Source organism: Heliconius melpomene, chromosome 19 (assembly GCF_056956725.1).
Source record: "Heliconius melpomene rosina isolate 202511_hmr_F chromosome 19, ASM5695672v1, whole genome shotgun sequence".
Classification (NCBI taxonomy): domain Eukaryota; kingdom Metazoa; phylum Arthropoda; class Insecta; order Lepidoptera; family Nymphalidae; genus Heliconius; species Heliconius melpomene.
In genome coordinates this window covers 2,810,800-2,828,497 of record NC_140407.1, presented here as the reverse complement: position 1 = coordinate 2,828,497, position 17,698 = coordinate 2,810,800, and the positions used below count along the sequence as shown (strand labels likewise).

General features: G+C 32.1%; 1 protein-coding gene across 1 annotated transcript in view; it reads left to right on the top strand.

The window, feature by feature from the left end:
* LOC146528337 (lateral signaling target protein 2 homolog) overlaps positions 1–17,439 on the top strand; it is a 34,382-nt gene extending 16,943 nt beyond the window's left edge. The window contains exons 2-14 of the mRNA XM_085202792.1: positions 121–261; positions 6,644–6,781; positions 7,709–7,899; positions 9,209–9,356; positions 9,617–9,722; positions 9,979–10,131; positions 11,586–11,688; positions 11,904–13,337; positions 13,632–13,736; positions 14,040–14,248; positions 14,385–14,538; positions 14,657–14,841; positions 15,095–17,439. Of these exons, the coding sequence (XP_085058918.1) occupies positions 121–261; positions 6,644–6,781; positions 7,709–7,899; positions 9,209–9,356; positions 9,617–9,722; positions 9,979–10,131; positions 11,586–11,688; positions 11,904–13,337; positions 13,632–13,736; positions 14,040–14,248; positions 14,385–14,538; positions 14,657–14,841; positions 15,095–15,216 (3,189 nt within the window). The 3' untranslated portion in view covers positions 15,217–17,439. The remainder of the gene's footprint in view (positions 1–120; positions 262–6,643; positions 6,782–7,708; positions 7,900–9,208; positions 9,357–9,616; positions 9,723–9,978; positions 10,132–11,585; positions 11,689–11,903; positions 13,338–13,631; positions 13,737–14,039; positions 14,249–14,384; positions 14,539–14,656; positions 14,842–15,094) is intronic.
* The last annotated feature ends 259 nt before the right edge of the window (positions 17,440–17,698 follow it).

Here is a 17,698-nt window from a genome sequence, read left to right as displayed (position 1 = left end):
TAAAAATACATGTTGATGTAATGACGCGTTTGTGATAACTATGACGTATTTATGAGTACTTTGTGATACGTCAATGTATTTACGATTTTATGTTTCTAATTATCAATATTTTTGTTGCAGAGGGACGACCGTTCGCTACTTGCGCAATTCTTCTTCGCTGACGACGCCTTAAACATGATCGCGACCGAGCTGGACAGTTTTGACGGCCGCAAAGACCCCGAGAGATGCTCCACTCTGGTCAACCAGTTGAGGCATGCTCAGGTTAGTAGTAAATATCTATGAAATTAATAGTATGGTTTATTCATTTATTATTAAAATAAGTTAGTAGTTATACTTTGTAGGTATTAGTGTGCCTATGTGTCTCAAAAGGGAATCCAGCAAATAATAATAATAAAGAATAATTCGATTTTTAAGGTTTTAAAAACATAAACGTGGACACTGACGTCATTGAATTGTAATTAACATTTTATATTCCCTCTTAAATGAAAGAGTAAATAAAACTCCAAACAAAATTTCTTAATTGCTTATCGGAACGAGAAGTGCATAGCGAACGTGGCGATACGATAACTTTGTAAGCACGTGATATATGATATTGATATTTGTATCAATTTTATGTGGTTTTCGATTATATATGTATGTAGATATGATATGTGGTCTAAACGTAAAATATAACCTATAGTTTCTGTAAATATAAAAATATTCTTTTTGTTCTTAGCTTCACGTTGTGTACAGTATATTGCATGGTAAGCAGAGGGAAACTAGTGTTAAGACACTACGTTGTCTGCTTTCTGCCCGGTTTTGGGATATCGAATGTTGAATGGCGGAAATTAACACCGCAGTATGTTTTGTTATCGAGAATGAAAATAATTAATTCCTCCGAGCGGAAATCGAATCCAAAACCGTCACGCTGTGCCGCTAGGACACGAACGCCTCACGAAAAAATATTCTCACAAATAAAATAACATTGGAGGACTATGTAACTACTATTATAAGTTTAAGTTATCATAAATTATAATGTAATTAGTCACGCAATTTTATTTTGCTTTGAATCGTAAGACCCAAACATTTTACGTCGTATATTTATACTCGTAGTTTTAATCCGTATAGGTAATTATGGTAAATCTTTTGCTTATTTTTTAGCATTTACCGATTTGTGTTTGTAAGTGTGATGTCAGGGTATTATAGGCAAGTCTTAAAGTTTAAACTAAGAAAAAAAAAATATTATAAAGTACATGATATATTCATAAATTAAATAATACATTTGTTTTTTTCATTGGGTTGGTAACAGAGCAGAGTCCCCCCAAAGAGCAGAAGGGAGTAGATGTAATCCTAAGTTATAAAATATTATTTTAAACTGGATTAGAAAAAGAGATACGTGTCAATAAATAGAACCTTAGATATCGCATAAGGTGTTAACAGGAGTCGAATTGATCTAAAATAAATATTTATAGAAATATGTAGGTATAACAATGTACAAATTGTGATTAAACGTGCTCTTTGTCTACGATCACCGTTTTCATTCATAAATTGCAATGTCTTCATAAATTATAATTTATGAATGAAAACGGCATCTCAAGGTCGGTCTCAAGATTGATCTCAGAGTTAGGAACGGTTTATAAATACTGGGCTAAATGATCTAATTTGTTCTTATTAGACTCGATCGGAAATGAGTTCATAATGAATGATTCAGAGGTTAATATACTGTCGCAAGGTAACTAAGTTGTATAAAGATTCTTAGAAAAACAATGTCATTTTTGTATTCGTATTAAATGTAAACACACAAACGAGGCCACATTTATATATTATTAAATTATTAATAGGTAAAATTAACGTTCTCATTATTTAAAATGATAGGGCCAAAAATTTGATTTTTTAAAGTTTAAACTATTATTTTTATTACCTTCTCATACATTTTATTCTATTAATAAATCTATAAACATTGTAAATGTAGCACATGTGACGCACATATGTATGTATACTATATGTGCTCTAAAATTACGAGTTTTCAAATATTCATAAAGTGGTACAGTAAACACTATGAATACAGTATTTATCGCGTTGAATATTGGAAAGGAAAATTTTGGAGATATACATACATCACCTATCATTTTATGTGCGTCATGCGTGCATCGTGCGATAACTTGAATGTTTCCGATTTAAATCCGTTTTCATAATATATGTTAGGTATATTTATATGTTGTGTATTATCTTATCAATCGAAAATAAAGACTTCTTTTATAGGTACATACATATCTATATACAGGTCTGGTAAGTCGTATGCATATTGTTTGAATTTACATTACAGACATATAGAGATAAAAGAAGTTTTAGTATTTATTTTTTAGGATCTATACTTTAGAAAATGAATATTTCAAGGTAATTATAACAATGTTTTACATTTTTATTTCAATATTCAAACAACTTTAAGTAAATAAATAAAAATCAACAAAAATACTACCTATATACAAAAAAAAACACGTTCATTTCATGGAAAATCGTAATGAGTAACATTATATTGTCGTCTTGTGAAGCAAGAAACGAAATTACTTTGTAATTGTTGGCGAAAGAAAAATATATTTACACAGTAAATTACAGTACCTACCTACCTACTTACAGGCCGAGCGAGGTGATTGTTTCATCTCGGTCTAGATTATTTTATATCTATAGATATAGCAATGATAAACTCCTTGTAGTTTAAAAAAATGTTTGTTATTTGCTTAAACTGTATTCGGCAGTGGTTATATTTGATATTGTAATTGAAGAACATGAATATTATGATCTCATACAATCGCCTCATGATAACCAAATTTAAACATGGATTTCCACAATGTGGCTCTTCAGGGTTACTCCTGTTTTTATTTGATTTTTAAGTAATATGAATATAACATTTGAAATTCATAACCAAATAAAATGTATCTCTTTTAAAGTACCTAATATCATACTATTCTTAGCTTTAATTTCGGGCTTGTATATATTTCTGGACAGCATCTTTCAGGAGGGTTTTTAGCTGATGTGTCGTAGCTCTTTCAATGTTATTTGATGGTATCAAAACTTGCAGACGCAAATGTTGACAATCTTTGTTTTTTTTTTGGCAAAAATGAATGAATCGTGAAACAGTAGTTGTGTATGTGTTTGTGATTATAATATTTCGTGAAACTTTGTTTAAAATCCACACAAAAAAATACAAACAGGCCTTTCTGATCTGTTTTCTTTTCTTATTTTTTATTTTTTTACGTTTTTTATTAATATTTTATTATATTAAGTAATATTTTCACTGGAATATTGGTTCTAACATTTTACTATGACGCAGTTGTTCCATAACATTGTTGCAAAGTAACGTTGCCAACCGGTAAATTGGCCGAGGATGCAGTCATAAGTGTACGAGTATATTGTCAGAAGTGGTCGGCAATTTGAACGTGACCCGCCAGTTAAAGGTCCGCTAAGATGCCATTAGGTCAATTAGTCCTTTGTTTAAGGGAAAGTCTTAAATTCTATTTCACTCCACACGCAAAGCTTTCAGAATTCGGCGGAAAATGGAAAGCAGTTTCTTAACCAGGTTTCTTAACAGTGCTATATGCGGGATAGAGCGTGAAAAAAAAGGTTAATTTAATGCGTACGTGTCTGTAGAGGTTCTTTGTGGATTAAGTAAGATGTTAATAGTATAATCGAGAAGTCAGATTATAAAATATACGCATGTTATTATGCGTGTTGTAACTTGCATGAATATTGAAGGTTTTCCGTTTTCTAGCGATTACGACTGTGACGTAAACGTATTATAATTTTTGAACGTCAATTTTAAATTCAAGTAGGTGAAGGTGTTGGTTTTCAACCATATTTCATGTTGCTAAACGAATTCTCTGCCTATAGGAAAAAGCTTATTTTATATCTAGATTTTGGCGGTGATAGCAAGTGTTTTAATAGGAATGGAGTGTCTTAACACTAGGTTCCCTCTGCCTACTCTGCTATGTATGGAATACAGCGTGAAACAAACCACTACAAATAATATTATGCCGAATATTCGCATTATGTACAAAAAGAAAGTAGATATTGTAGAAGTAGGAGAAAGTTTTGTCAACTTTAAATAAATAGTTATCAGAGTTTTAATAAATTATTATTAGTGACTGGACATTTTCTTTGTCTTGAACATTTACTACTTTTATACCAAGAACAAAAGCGTGCTACTAAAATTCTCCAGAAAAGAAAACAATAATTATGCAATATTATTCAATTCGCAAAGAAACATCAGTATATAAATGCAGCTGTTGTTTTTAATTGAAAACCAGATCGTATCGTTCAAAGACCTGCGTTAAGGTTAATATTTTGGTTGAGTCGACGTTTTAATAAATTCTATATGGTTTTTGTTCCCTTTTTAAGTGTACCTTCTTCATGTATAACCTAAAGCCACGACTTCACCCAAATTAGCCTTACTTAGCTGTTAAATTATTAGTATTATTATTCTAATATGTTTATTTATTTAATGATAATTAGATGTAGGTACTTCTACCATACCATCTACTATTTCTTTTGCATTCCCTCAGGTATTCCCTCTGCCTACCCTGCCGTGCGGGTTACAGAGTGAAAAGAAAAACGTAGAATTGATACATTTAATTAAGATATATTTATTTTTAAAGTTTTAAACCGCAGTCTTCAGTTTTAAATGCATAATCGCACTAATTGCAATGTTTTGCACTCGTGAGTCATATAAATGACTCAGGTTTATGATAAAATAATAGCTGTGCTGGTTGTCTGTAGTTATGTAAAAATGTCGCGTGATAATATTATGTACGATATATTATGAATTTTATTTTTTCTCTTTTTTATACTGAAACTTTGTTATATATCTATTTAGACAAAAGTTAACAGTTGAAATGTTGATTGCTGAAGCTTATGTGAATTAAAAGTAAATATACATAGAAACTAACTAATACAATATAAAATACAATATGGTTAGTATTGCATTACCTAGATCTCATTAGATCTACAACTACGTAGCTATGTACCTAGATTATCTTTAAATCTCATTCGTGCTAAGAACATTCCTGCGAGTGAGGCTTCTAAATCTAAGTGCACTCTAGAATTAGATTATTACCTTACTTTCTATTTATATAGGTACTTACATATTTAATGTGAGAATACTTTTAAATGTTATGTAAATAGAGTTTCATTGAAAATTTAGCAAAATATTGATTATTCTGAAGCATCGTACATCGTTGAGAGGTAAACGAGACAGATTGTGGGTTCGATTCCTACTAGGGGATATTAAATATTTTAATTTCCTTCGTTCTTTTCACTTACCATGCAATGCCTCAAGAATTCGGAGCACAGTGGGGAACGAAAGTGTTTTAACACTAGGATTCTCATACAGCGTTATTAAATTCATCTATCAGACATTCAGATTTTAGCACGAATTAGTTTACCGAGTTTGTTTGTCGCAATGTATGTTACATACATATATTATAATATTTATTATTTCAAAACTTCAATTTGTCTCATGTGACACCGGATCGTTGAAAATCAATCTCGACCAGGCAGGCGTGCATAAAATTGCGAAAGATTTATTATTATCACACATATTATCGGGCTGTGGTTTGCATACGTAAAGTCAACTTTTATAATAGTTCATAAATATTTGATGATTTGAGTAAATTACAAAAACAGTAATATAAAGGGATGCTACAAAGTACAGTATTTGCTTATAAAGGAGATTGAACCGAAAAACATCAATGAAAAGTTAAATAAGCTCTTATGCAGTATTCAAACTTAATAATTGTTATCACAATTGAAACAGCTTGTTAGCGCTTTAGTCCAGCAATTGTTTATATATTTTTCTGTATTTCTATAAATATTTTATTTACCTGAAGAAGAAGAATGAAATATTAATAGTTTAAACATGAAAATATTAATCGTTTTTAAATGTTTCTTTTCCTCGAGTGGGAATCAAACCCACAACCTGTCGCGTTCACAGTTACACGCCTGAGCCACCGCGCCACGACTGGCCTCTAAGTACAACATATAAAAATCATAAGTTATTTTTTATTAAGTATTTATGATACAGTCTCTATGCAGATTTTTTGCAATGAGTTCATATTTTAAGATATTAGATATTAATAGCACTTTTACCTACTGATAACCTATTAGGTATGTAGGTAGGTATTATATTACGTTTGATAACATTTACGAGAGAGCATTGTTCACACGTGCATGAACTGCAAACACAAAATACAATGTTGCTATCTTAGTTCGTTATAAAATTATATGTAAATATAACCAGTAACCTTTACTAATCTCTTTATAATAAGCTATATTTTTAATTTTCTACTTGGTGTATGGTTTAAATAAAATAACATTTCGTTAGTAAGACAATTTTTTTTTTTAATTTTCAAGGTTATTTGCTGAGTATACTTACATGTATTTGTAAGATTTAGCATTAAAATGTTAGCACTATTATTGTCGTTCTTAATAACAACCATTCCATTTGGTCACGGTTAAATTGTTGTGATTAAATTACCGCTCTTTTCAAGTGTAGCCATGCTGAGCTCGAAAAACTGAAATCCCACATCGCCACGATACCAATTATTTTATTTTGTATTATTTGTTTTTTATATTTTGCTTCATTTCATCCTTATTTTCTTTTCCTTTTCAGGATAGAGTACTCAATATTACTAGCCAGATAATGGACCAAGTGTTGGGTGATGAGCGGGTGGCCAGAGGTTTCAGAGTAAAGTTTCCCGAAGACGTCTTGCAGGACAACTTGGCTGGGCAGCTGTGGTTTGGTGCGGAGGTATGGAAAAAATAAAAAATAAAAACTAAACATTAAATATAATGTAATTTTTATATCAATCTCCACTCGGGGTAATGAATTATTATTTAAGAATATTTTCATCTGCTCTGGTGCCAGGCCAAAGCGCGACGTTGAGTTCCGCCACTCAACATGTAATGCCTCGAAAAATTCCTCGGAAATTGGGGAACGGTGTGTCTTAACACTAGGTTACCTCTGCCTACCTATCCTGCTTTATACGGGATACAAAGATGAAGCTAAAAAAATCACTATTAAAAATTAACTTGTGTTTATGAAAACGTATATCATAGCAACCTTTAGCGTTTGCGCTAACTTTTAAGAATATGTTTTCATGTTAAGTTCTCGCGTGTTAAGCAAAGTTGAACGCATTAACCTAGTAGCTTCCGTTTCAATATTTACTGTACGTAAACTTAAAGCAAAATCAGATTGTAAAAACTTATTACAGACTTTCTTATAAGTAGATACGTGGTATGTGTAGGTCTCATGTGGAAAATTTACCTTTTGTGGAGAACAACATTTTATATATTTTTTTGTGCCTTTTACTTCTGTAAATATTGCGTTTAGTAGAATATTTGTTTTTTAAATTTTATATTGAAGATAGTTATCTTTTATCTTCCACTTATTTCCTGATTTGCGAAGAGGTAAGGAGGAACTATGATTACACTGTCTCTTTTCTGTACTCGTCATCCATGTAAAAATTCTTTTTGCTTAAAGCAACGACAACATATAAGCACAACTTGACTTTATCTATTATTAATTAATCAGTGTTAAAGCAATGTATTTTTATTTGACCTACATCTTAACACTAGATGCCCTCTGCCTATCCTTGTGTATGCGGGATACAGCGTGAGGCTGATTAATCTTTTTATTTTTCAGTTTTTTAAAATCACTTTTTGATTATTATTACAGTGCCTAGCTGCCGGCTCGTCAATAATGAGTCGGGAAGAGGAATCGGCTGCAATGCGGCCGTTGGCCAAGGCGTTGACACGAAGTCTGGAAACCGTCAGGTCGTTGTTGAGAGAGCAGTGCCTCCGTCCTCGCGGCCTCGCCCTGCAGGACCACGACGATATGCTGCATGAGAGCTTGAGGATATTCGACAAGTGAGTGTTCCTTGTATTCTGTTGTTTTTAGATGGTGTTAGGTACTTGTAAAATATGAAGACTGTCGTCACCAAGTGGAAAAGTGAGTGACTTGATTGATTTAAGTAGGTACCGCTCGCAGCGTCGCGTCTGACTGATATTACTTTATTTAAGAACTGATTAAAATGAAACAAACATTTTGGGTTAAGGGAAGTTTACCAAAATAAATCTATTAAGAAGTTTCTTAGATTAACGCATACGTAACAAACAGGCAAAGGTATTAAAAATCATTGTTGTAGCCTGTAGGTTCTAACACATTGATAAATGTCCCCAATTTTTTCTTTCTTATACAGACAGCGATTAGTTATATTTTTATTATATTTATAGATTATCTTTAAAATACAAAGACTCGAAGGAATGTGAAATATTTTACGCTATCTATTAATTCTTGGGGAACGGAGTGTCTTAACACTAGGTTCTCTCTGCCTACCCTGCTGTTTGCGGGATACAGTGTGAAGCTGATTTAATTTAATTTTTTTTATTTATTAATTCAAAAAACAGTAATTTCATTAACGACGGTAATCTAAAAGATTAGCAGCAATTTAGAGCGAACGTTGAATTTTAATCTCCTTTCAGACACTCAAATTTATCTTTAAGTACAGTAGACATAAACCAATATTTCATTCCATTAACCATTTTGTTTATTAAATGTTTATATTCGGCTCGTATATGTACTTACTGGTGAATTCATTAAAACTATCAAAGAGAACCGCATTGTTTGTATTGAAAAGTAGAGGCAATATGTTATCGTAAACGATAACTTCCAGTCATACTGTGCTAAATATCTTTCACGTTTTTTTTTTGTTAAATTATAGGGGTGTTATGACATGGACTAAATATTAGAATATACACTGTTCTTTAATCATGTTTATTTTTAACTCTTATTCGTTTTTAAATATTGAAGTAAGTAGGTTAAGCTTGTTACGGTATTTTTAGTTTATGAAGTAACGTTTTTTTTAGGTTCACGTCGTATTCCACTTATAATAGGGTAGGCAGAGGGAATCTAGTGTTAACACACTCCGTTTAAGTCGACGCTTTACATGTTAAATGGCAGAATTCAACACCGCGCTTTGTCTCGTTACCAGAGCGAGAAAATAATTTTTTTTAATATTTCATTCCTTGGGAGGGAATCGAACCCACAGCCGTTTGCAGTCGTACAGTGCCCCTGCACAGTGGAAATCGAATTCACAACCTGTCTCGTTTAAAGTCACACTTTGTGCCACTACGCAACGACTGGCCTTTTTATATATATTTATTTTGTTTTCTCCAGACTCTTCGCAGAATTCGAGTTATGTTACGTGAGTGCGATGGTGAACGTAAAGACGCCGCACGAATTCGAAGCTCAACAGTTGATATGTGTGTTGTTCTCGGAGAGCTTGCGACGAGCATTGAAACTTAACTTGTTGACGCAGGAACAGGCAAGTTATTGTTTTTTTTAATTTCTATGTGTATTTCGCAAAATTGTAGGTGATTAGTCTCTCCTTTTTTAGTTTTATGCTGTATCACTTTCGATGCAGAGGGACGCACCACCACGAGGGACTGCGCGTTCAGTGGTGTCTTGTCTTACTTTGTGTTGTTACCAGAGCAATGGAAATGAAAATATTAAATAATTCGTTTCTTAAGTGGCAATCGAATCCACAAACCAAATAATAACTTTATTTGCTTGTATAATTTCCAGGTGGACTCGTACGACCCGGCTCTAATGTTCGCGGTGCCTCGCCTGGCCATAGTTAGTGGTCTCCTCATATATTCCAATGGGCCTTTGAGTATAGACAAACAACCAGGTAAGTGGTTTTGGTCGTGATTTATGACTTCATTTGGATTTTGTACTGGTATTGGTAATATTTTTGGTGATTGACAAAGCTTGTGGTGATTTTAAATATTCTCTTCCCTCGAGTGGGAATTAAACCCACAACCGCCGCCTTTAAAAACGTCTTTTAAAAACAATTCAAACCAAAAGCCAGATAATGTATAATTTTATTTGTTTATGAAATAATACTTAATATGTAATTTATCTAATTTTAATGTAATATTTTTCAGATGAAATGTCAGATATGTTCCGTCCGTTCCGCCATTTGCTGCACAAGATCAAGTCGCTGCTATGGACGTTAGACAGACGGGAACTTATGGCCCTGGAAAAGTTATTGTGTTCCAATGAAGATATCAATATGGCCAACTTTGAAATACCACCAGGTACTTGTTTATGGTTATTTGCGATTTGACATTGTTTGTAATGTAGGTTTAATAATAAAAATACATAAAATATTGCAGCATTGAGTACCACCACTCAACCTCCATAATTCGACTTTTAATTTTCGTAATGAGGACGGATTGTCTAAATACTAGGTTCCCAGGTTCCCTCTGCCTGTGGCGGGATACAGCATGAAGCATGACATTAAATATAGAATTGTGACTTACTTTGCTTTTGCTCTCGTCTTTAACTCTCATTACTGCTTGTTTTTATTTTTATTTATTTATTTAAAAATTGAGAACAATCTATAGACTAATCATTCCTTCAATATTCTTCCACGTTTTATTTTTATTATTTTGTATTGTTTATATGTTATCAGAACGAAACAATTATAATAATCTATACTAATATAATAAAGCGGAAGAGTTTGTTTGTTTGTTTGTTTGTTTGTTTGTTTGTTTGAACGCTAAGATCTCTGGATCTACTGGTCCGATTTTCATTGTTTATGTTTTGTATGAAAACTGCATTCTTCAGAAGTGCTATAGGCTATATAACATTTCATTACACATATATACTAATATATTTTAAAGTACTTTCTAATTTGACATGCAATTTATTCTGCCATGTTAATAACAACCGTCGCGTCGCTACGCAACCGTTACCGCGACATTTTGATATTCATCCTTATGAAAATAAATATAATAGTCACTATTAACATTTTATCTAGATTGAAATTATAGTTTACTGTATAACATTCTAATAAATAATTAAGGAGATGTCACTGATTCCAAATGACCTAGCCTACGGGCGGCACAGTATGACCGACGCGAATGGGCAGATGACGTTGACGGTTTTATAAATTTTCATACATTTTCGAACTATTGTAAATGTTTATGTAATTATTTGCTGCTTATAATTAATTTAAGCTACACTTTGGTTCTCTTCTTATTTTATTTGATATTGTCCGCTAAAATGATCCTGCTTAATAGAGAGAAACGTTTAGTTATTTCGTAGAGTCGATATCTATGTACGCACGCACGGAAAACTTTAGGTACTTTTTCTAATATTAAGAATGTCTATCCTTTAGTTACTTTTAATCCTTTTGTTGGTTAATTTCAATAACTCAGATAATTTTTTCTAATAATGTGTATCTACTTATTATTCTTTTTGATTATTAAACTTATATTTTCTTATTAATTCTATTGAAAATTGAAAATAATTTAATGAATATATTTAATAAATATTCTTATAGTTGAAGCAGGCGTAGCCGCGTCCGGGTCCACTAGTATAATTCATATTTTGAGTGGGGATTGAACCTATAATCTATAAGGTTTGCATTCAGAAGCTGTTTAAATGTAAAATAACAAAATCTCAGATCTTCAATATATTTATTATGAAAAATTGCAAAATATAATCATTCAAATAAATATCAAATTGTATGTTATTTCTTTTACAGCAGAAAACTCAACAGAGGACTCATGCTATCCCGACATTAACGAATTTGTATCGAAGTTTTACGAAGATCACGCTCAGTGCAGAGATTTATATTCTCAACAAAGGTTACTGTCATTTAATTATTTATTATGTATTCAGTTGCTTGATGTATTCTGCGTAAAGCAAGGTAGGCAGAGGCAACCTAGTGCTAGCACACTCCGTTCCCCATGCACAATTCCAATTTTATAGACATTGCATCTTGCGTGGCGGAACTCGATTTTTTTTTTAAAAAATTTCAATTATTTTAAAACTTATTTACTTATTAAACTTTTCATTCCAGTTCAAGTGAACCGACAATAACCGATGCAGATTATTTACCAGGCAACATAGAGGTGATGACGCCCATCATAGACGGACTAAAGCGTCTCACGGCGGATGACGAGTCCGAAAGGGAGTCCGATATCGACAGACACACAGACACAAGCACTGACACATTCCATACTAACGATACTAACATAGAAAGAACAAGAAAAATAAGTAGAAATGAAAATGATATGTCGTCGCTAAGAAATCTCTCAACCAACGGACTAATGATGTTCGATCCGTTAGTAATAAACGCTGTTTCGGCTTCCACTTCTGGTGAAACGTCCAATAGACAAATACCTGATCAGGAATTGGTCACATCACTAAACGAACAAGTTACGGAAATAGCTGATCGTTTGTCGTCTATCGTTAGTGATGTCGATCTTATTGAGCAAACTCATTCATATTCGACTAGTGATGTGCCGAAATTGATATCGAGTGAATCGCAGGAGTTTAATTTTTCTGGACCAAGAAATGAACAGCTAAGTTGTATGCCGTCGACGAGTCATGGATATTTGATACCAAATGCTATAAGTCAAGAACCGGTCGTTTTAGCGTCATTATCACATAATAATTCGGCAGTTTTCAATCAAGAAGAGGAAAATAATTTTAATCGAGTCATAATGAGTTCAGATGCACCATTGATAATGCCGAGTATCGATGCCGATATCGTCAATATCGATATGGCAATCGCTAACGTTAGTCTAAGTGTTATTTTGTTAGACGAAGAATATAACCAAGAATATAAACCGAGTTTTGAAAATAATGAAAATTCTGAATATAACAATCGAGTTATGGATAGTGAAGAAAGAGTAAAATTTATGTTAGGATACGAAAGTGACAACGAATCGCCCGCCGATTCAGGAGTTAGTACGGAAAACACAAGCTTAGATAGATCTCCCGATACAGATCAAAATAAGGAAAACCACTTTATGCAACAAAATAGAGTGCTAAAAAGTCCTGTCGAAGAAAAAATCGATGAAAAAGACACTAACACTCTAGAACATTCGTTTTCTGAAGTGACAGATGAAATTGTCAACATAAAATATGTAGAAGACAATACAAATAAGAATGAGGCCGGGTCTTCTCATATAGATAGTGTGAGGTTGAGTAGAGAAGATTTAAATGAAGCTACTAGTTTAAATTTAAGTACAAACGATCAACAAGAAGAATTTAGAACGATAGAAGACGTTTTAACAGAATTAAGAAGGCATAGGGAATCTGATAAGAAAATAACTTCGTTAGTAGAAAATAAGGCTGAACCTAGTAGTGAAACGAGGCGTAAAAGAAAAAATGCTAAAACTAAGAAAAAAAAGAAAATGTGGTCGCCTGGAAATGTTATATTAGATAATCGGTCCATACAAAATCAGAGTCCCTTAAGATTGAATTTGGACCATTTTGTTGATGAAAGGTGTGTGTTTGACATTGATTAATGATTTTTTTTTTGAGGTATCTAGTTTTTTTTTTTGAGGTAAATATTTTTCGTAATTTTCCGATTTTTCACACATAGTATTGGTAAACAAGAAGGTTGTGTGCAAACTGAAACTTTTTGTTTCAATAAAATGAATAAACACAATACAATCTTAATCTTACTCAGAGGAGATTTTACTTATTTAAGTTATAACAATAATATATTTTTTTAACATATATTCCATTATTATTTTTTATATGTCAAATATAATTTAATAACAATTGTTAATTTTAGCGGCACGTCGTGCGGTACGTCAGAGTGCGCGGACGACGAGCAAATAGCTCTAGCGTTACAGGCGCAGGAGCTCGCCGCCAGGCAACAGGCTAGAGGGAAGTTTAAGTAAGTAGTCAGAGCTGTTTTATGCCTAAACTATTACTACACAGAAATATGGTGGTTCAATATAAATAACTTAGGAGGGATTTGGGGGAATATATGAGACATTGATTTTCCCACTTTCCGCCCAATTTTCGAAATATTCCGAAACCCAACGTCACACTTTCTCTGATGTCTTCTTCCCAGAGTGATTAAATAATTAATTCTCCCAAATGTCAATCCAACTCAAAACCATCGCCCTTACAGCCAAGCTGTCCCAATTAGTTACAATTGTAATTTTTAATATTAATATAAATTTTTTTATTCCAGATCAAGTGAAGACCTCATACACCGTCTATTTGTATGCATAGCGGGTGTTGCAGACCAATTACAAACTAATTTTGCGGCTGACTTAAGGAATATTTTAAAGGCCGTATTTTTACTAAACCAGACGAGTGAAGATGAAACTGAAACTGATGAAATCAAAGAGGAAACTACGATTGAATATCAACCAACTGAGGATCAAATTATACAGAATGGTATGGGTCATAGTATTAAATTTATTAAATTTATTAAAAGTATTAAAAGTATTAAATTTATTTATAATATGAACTGTAATGAATAAAAATTAAATCAAATTAAATCTGCTTAAATTTTTCTATATATATTCCACAGGAAGTTCATTTGACAGCGTCTATTCTGCGGAAGAAGTGTACGCAGACAGCAATTCCGATTCAACTGCGTCTGAATCCCACGCGAATAACGTCAACAATATTAATAGTGCGAATAATTTGCAATCGTCGCGGTCGACTGGCGATCTTAGCTATAGGTTTGTTGAATTTTGTTTTTGTCTTTCTAATTTTTTGCTTTGATAGCTTAATTTTTGTCAAAGATTTGATATTTGATATTTTGGATAAGGAAAAAAAAAAATGATTAACTATTTACAGAGAAACAAGCCGTATTCAAGAGCTCACAACGCCAGCACACAGACAGAGCACAGAGGGCCAAGATAGCACAGGGAGCGTCGTGGAGCGCCTCCCCGAGTGGGTGCCGGACATCGCGGCGCCCTCCTGCATGCGCTGCGACGCACACTTCACCGCCTTCAGGCGGAGACATCACTGCCGGAACTGCGGTATGCATTACACGCACACACATGTACGCACACAAGCATGCACGCACCAACACACACTCACGCTCATACACATATACGTAAACTCATGCACACACATACGTAATGATACACTGATGATAGATAGAGCAAAGCTTGTGCCTCTGTGCATATAACGAAGAATAGTGCTACAATATATTTAGTATTGTATCCAATACTACAATATAATATAATATAATTTTCACATTTTTTTTCTAACTTAAAATATTTTTTGCAGGCAAAGTATTCTGTGCATCATGCAGTTCGAACTCCATACCACTACCTCGTTACGGTCAAATAAAGCCGGTGCGAGTCTGCGACGAGTGTTTCCAAAGTAATGCGTGTAGAAGACACCGGTGAAAGAACTTTATTGTTATAGTGATAGAGGTTAATTTTGTTTGTCACTGTGGAATTTAAAGAAAAAGATTTTTATTTAATCGGATAAAACCATATGTACATTACGATTCGAGGCCGCCCTGAAGTTTTCTGAACATTTGCGCATTGTGCAGTCTGGAACTAAATAATCAAAACTATGAAAATACCTGAAATTAAATCTGCGCTGCCACGATGTGTCGGCCGTACTGTATGTTGATTTTGAGTAAGCAAAGATTTTTCAGATTTCTTTTGTTAGATATAGATATACAATGTCAGTATATATTTTTTTCTACTAAAAATATTCTTATTTCTTAGTGATTTCAATTTTGATTCGATTATTATTATTTCTTATTTCATAATATGTGATAATTAGACAAAAGCAGATCTTATTTGAATTCTGCACTGACAGACTAAATCAAATTTTATAAACACAGTTTTAACAAATAATCAAAACTGTTAACGCAAAAATTTTTACTCACTTTTATACACTATTGATACTAAAATAATACTATTTGTATTGTTATAGTGCTTATTAAGAAATTAACTAATTAAACTTTCATATTATTTATTCTATATTTCTATGTAACTATTTATGCGTTAACATTATCTAAAATAACTATTAATGTATGGGCTAATGATATTGTTACTAGCGAGTCTATTCATTTGCGACCTACAGTACGGTCGACGTAGTTTACTCGGGAAGCAAATAATCAAAAATAAGAAAGTCTTAAAATCAAATCTGCGCAATCATCTACCGCTAACTTCAGGGCAACCATGATCCGTCGACGGTATAAGTCGTTAAATGAAGTTCCATTTTGGTAAATGAAAATGAACTTTATCAACAGTGGGATAAGGATAATTTGATCTTTTTTTAGAAAATGTTACTTAAAAACTTATGAAACTTTCAAAATATTTATTCCTATTAATACTAAATATTAATTGTTTATTTTTTATTTTAGTCACCATAATTACACACGTCCATTATGTAAAATGAATGGTCTCTGTTGTGTAATACGGCCTTACTATAGGCTTTTTTATTCTATGCTTTTTTAATATTAAATGGAATTTATATTAAAAAATAATATATTATGACTAATTATGCTGTGATAAAGTTCATTTTCCTATCCCCAATATATTGCTCATAAATTAGCGACTAACATCACATTATTGTTGTTATATATTAAAATATCTATTTTTCCAATATAAAATAGTCCATTGTTTTTGCCATATTTTTAATAATAAATAAAAAAACATATAAAACCTAAGAAAAAAAATGTCCTTATAATTTCCAAATATGAATAATTTGTGATATACGAACGTTATTCCAGAACTTTCTACTAACACTAGTTGACTAAGTTATTCTTAATGTGTTTTTTTTTTCAATATGACTGATGTTAAACGATATCGTATTAAGATTTCAGTTTTGATAGCTCTCTATAAAAAAATATACAAAAATGGATTTTTCATTTAATAATCCTTCTGTTATTAACATTAAAAAAAATTAAACCAAATGTGTAGATTTAGTTCTTATTTTTTTCTAAAGTTTTCTTTTTGGTAACAAGTAAAATGGCGGCTGTATATACATATAATAAGAAGGAATCGAAATCAAAACTGAAAATATTATAGTAGACGCGTTCAAAATAGATGTCTATTTTTAAGTAACTAAGGTTTTAATTAACCACTGTTTTCTATAGTATTTTAAAATGATCTTTATATTTTTTAACTTTATATGTCATAGATAATAAAGATTTGTAAACCAAAAAAAAAATTGATTTCAAAACTCGATATTTTTTTATTTAAAAATTGATTAAACATACTAAAAATATAATTGCCGTGAAAATTAAAAATATAGATTTAAATATATCAAATAGCGAATTTTGAAACGTTAATATTTTTGTATAATAAAATGTTTAATTTCACATTTTGACGGCAATTATTTTTTTTATTACATATTTTTCCTATATTATCTGTGACAAATAAAAAAAAGATTCCATAACATTTTATATCCGGTGTTGTTAACGTAAGTTTAATAAAATATATGTAAATTTTGTAAAGCGTATTAATTATAATCAATAGTAAGTACATAAAGATCGTTAGCTTTTTGTATGTAAAATAGAAACGCAAAATTTCGACCACGTGTAAGTGATATGATGATACTGTTATATATTTTAATCGTGTAAAGTAAATGTCGGATTTATTATTAGATAATTTAATGTTTTATTATTTTGTTTGCCCTTCACGTTAAAAGAACCTTATTTTTAGTTCAAGTTTGAACGTTCACTACTTTTCGCCGAATTTTCAAGGCGTTATGTGTTGAGTGGAACTCTACGCCGCGCTTTGCCTCGACACCAGAGCGAAATGAAAATCTAAATAAATTTGAATAAATATTTCATATGCTCGAGTGGGGATCGAACCTATAACCAGTCGGGCTTACAGCTACACACTTGTGCGTCTGGCACGACTGGCC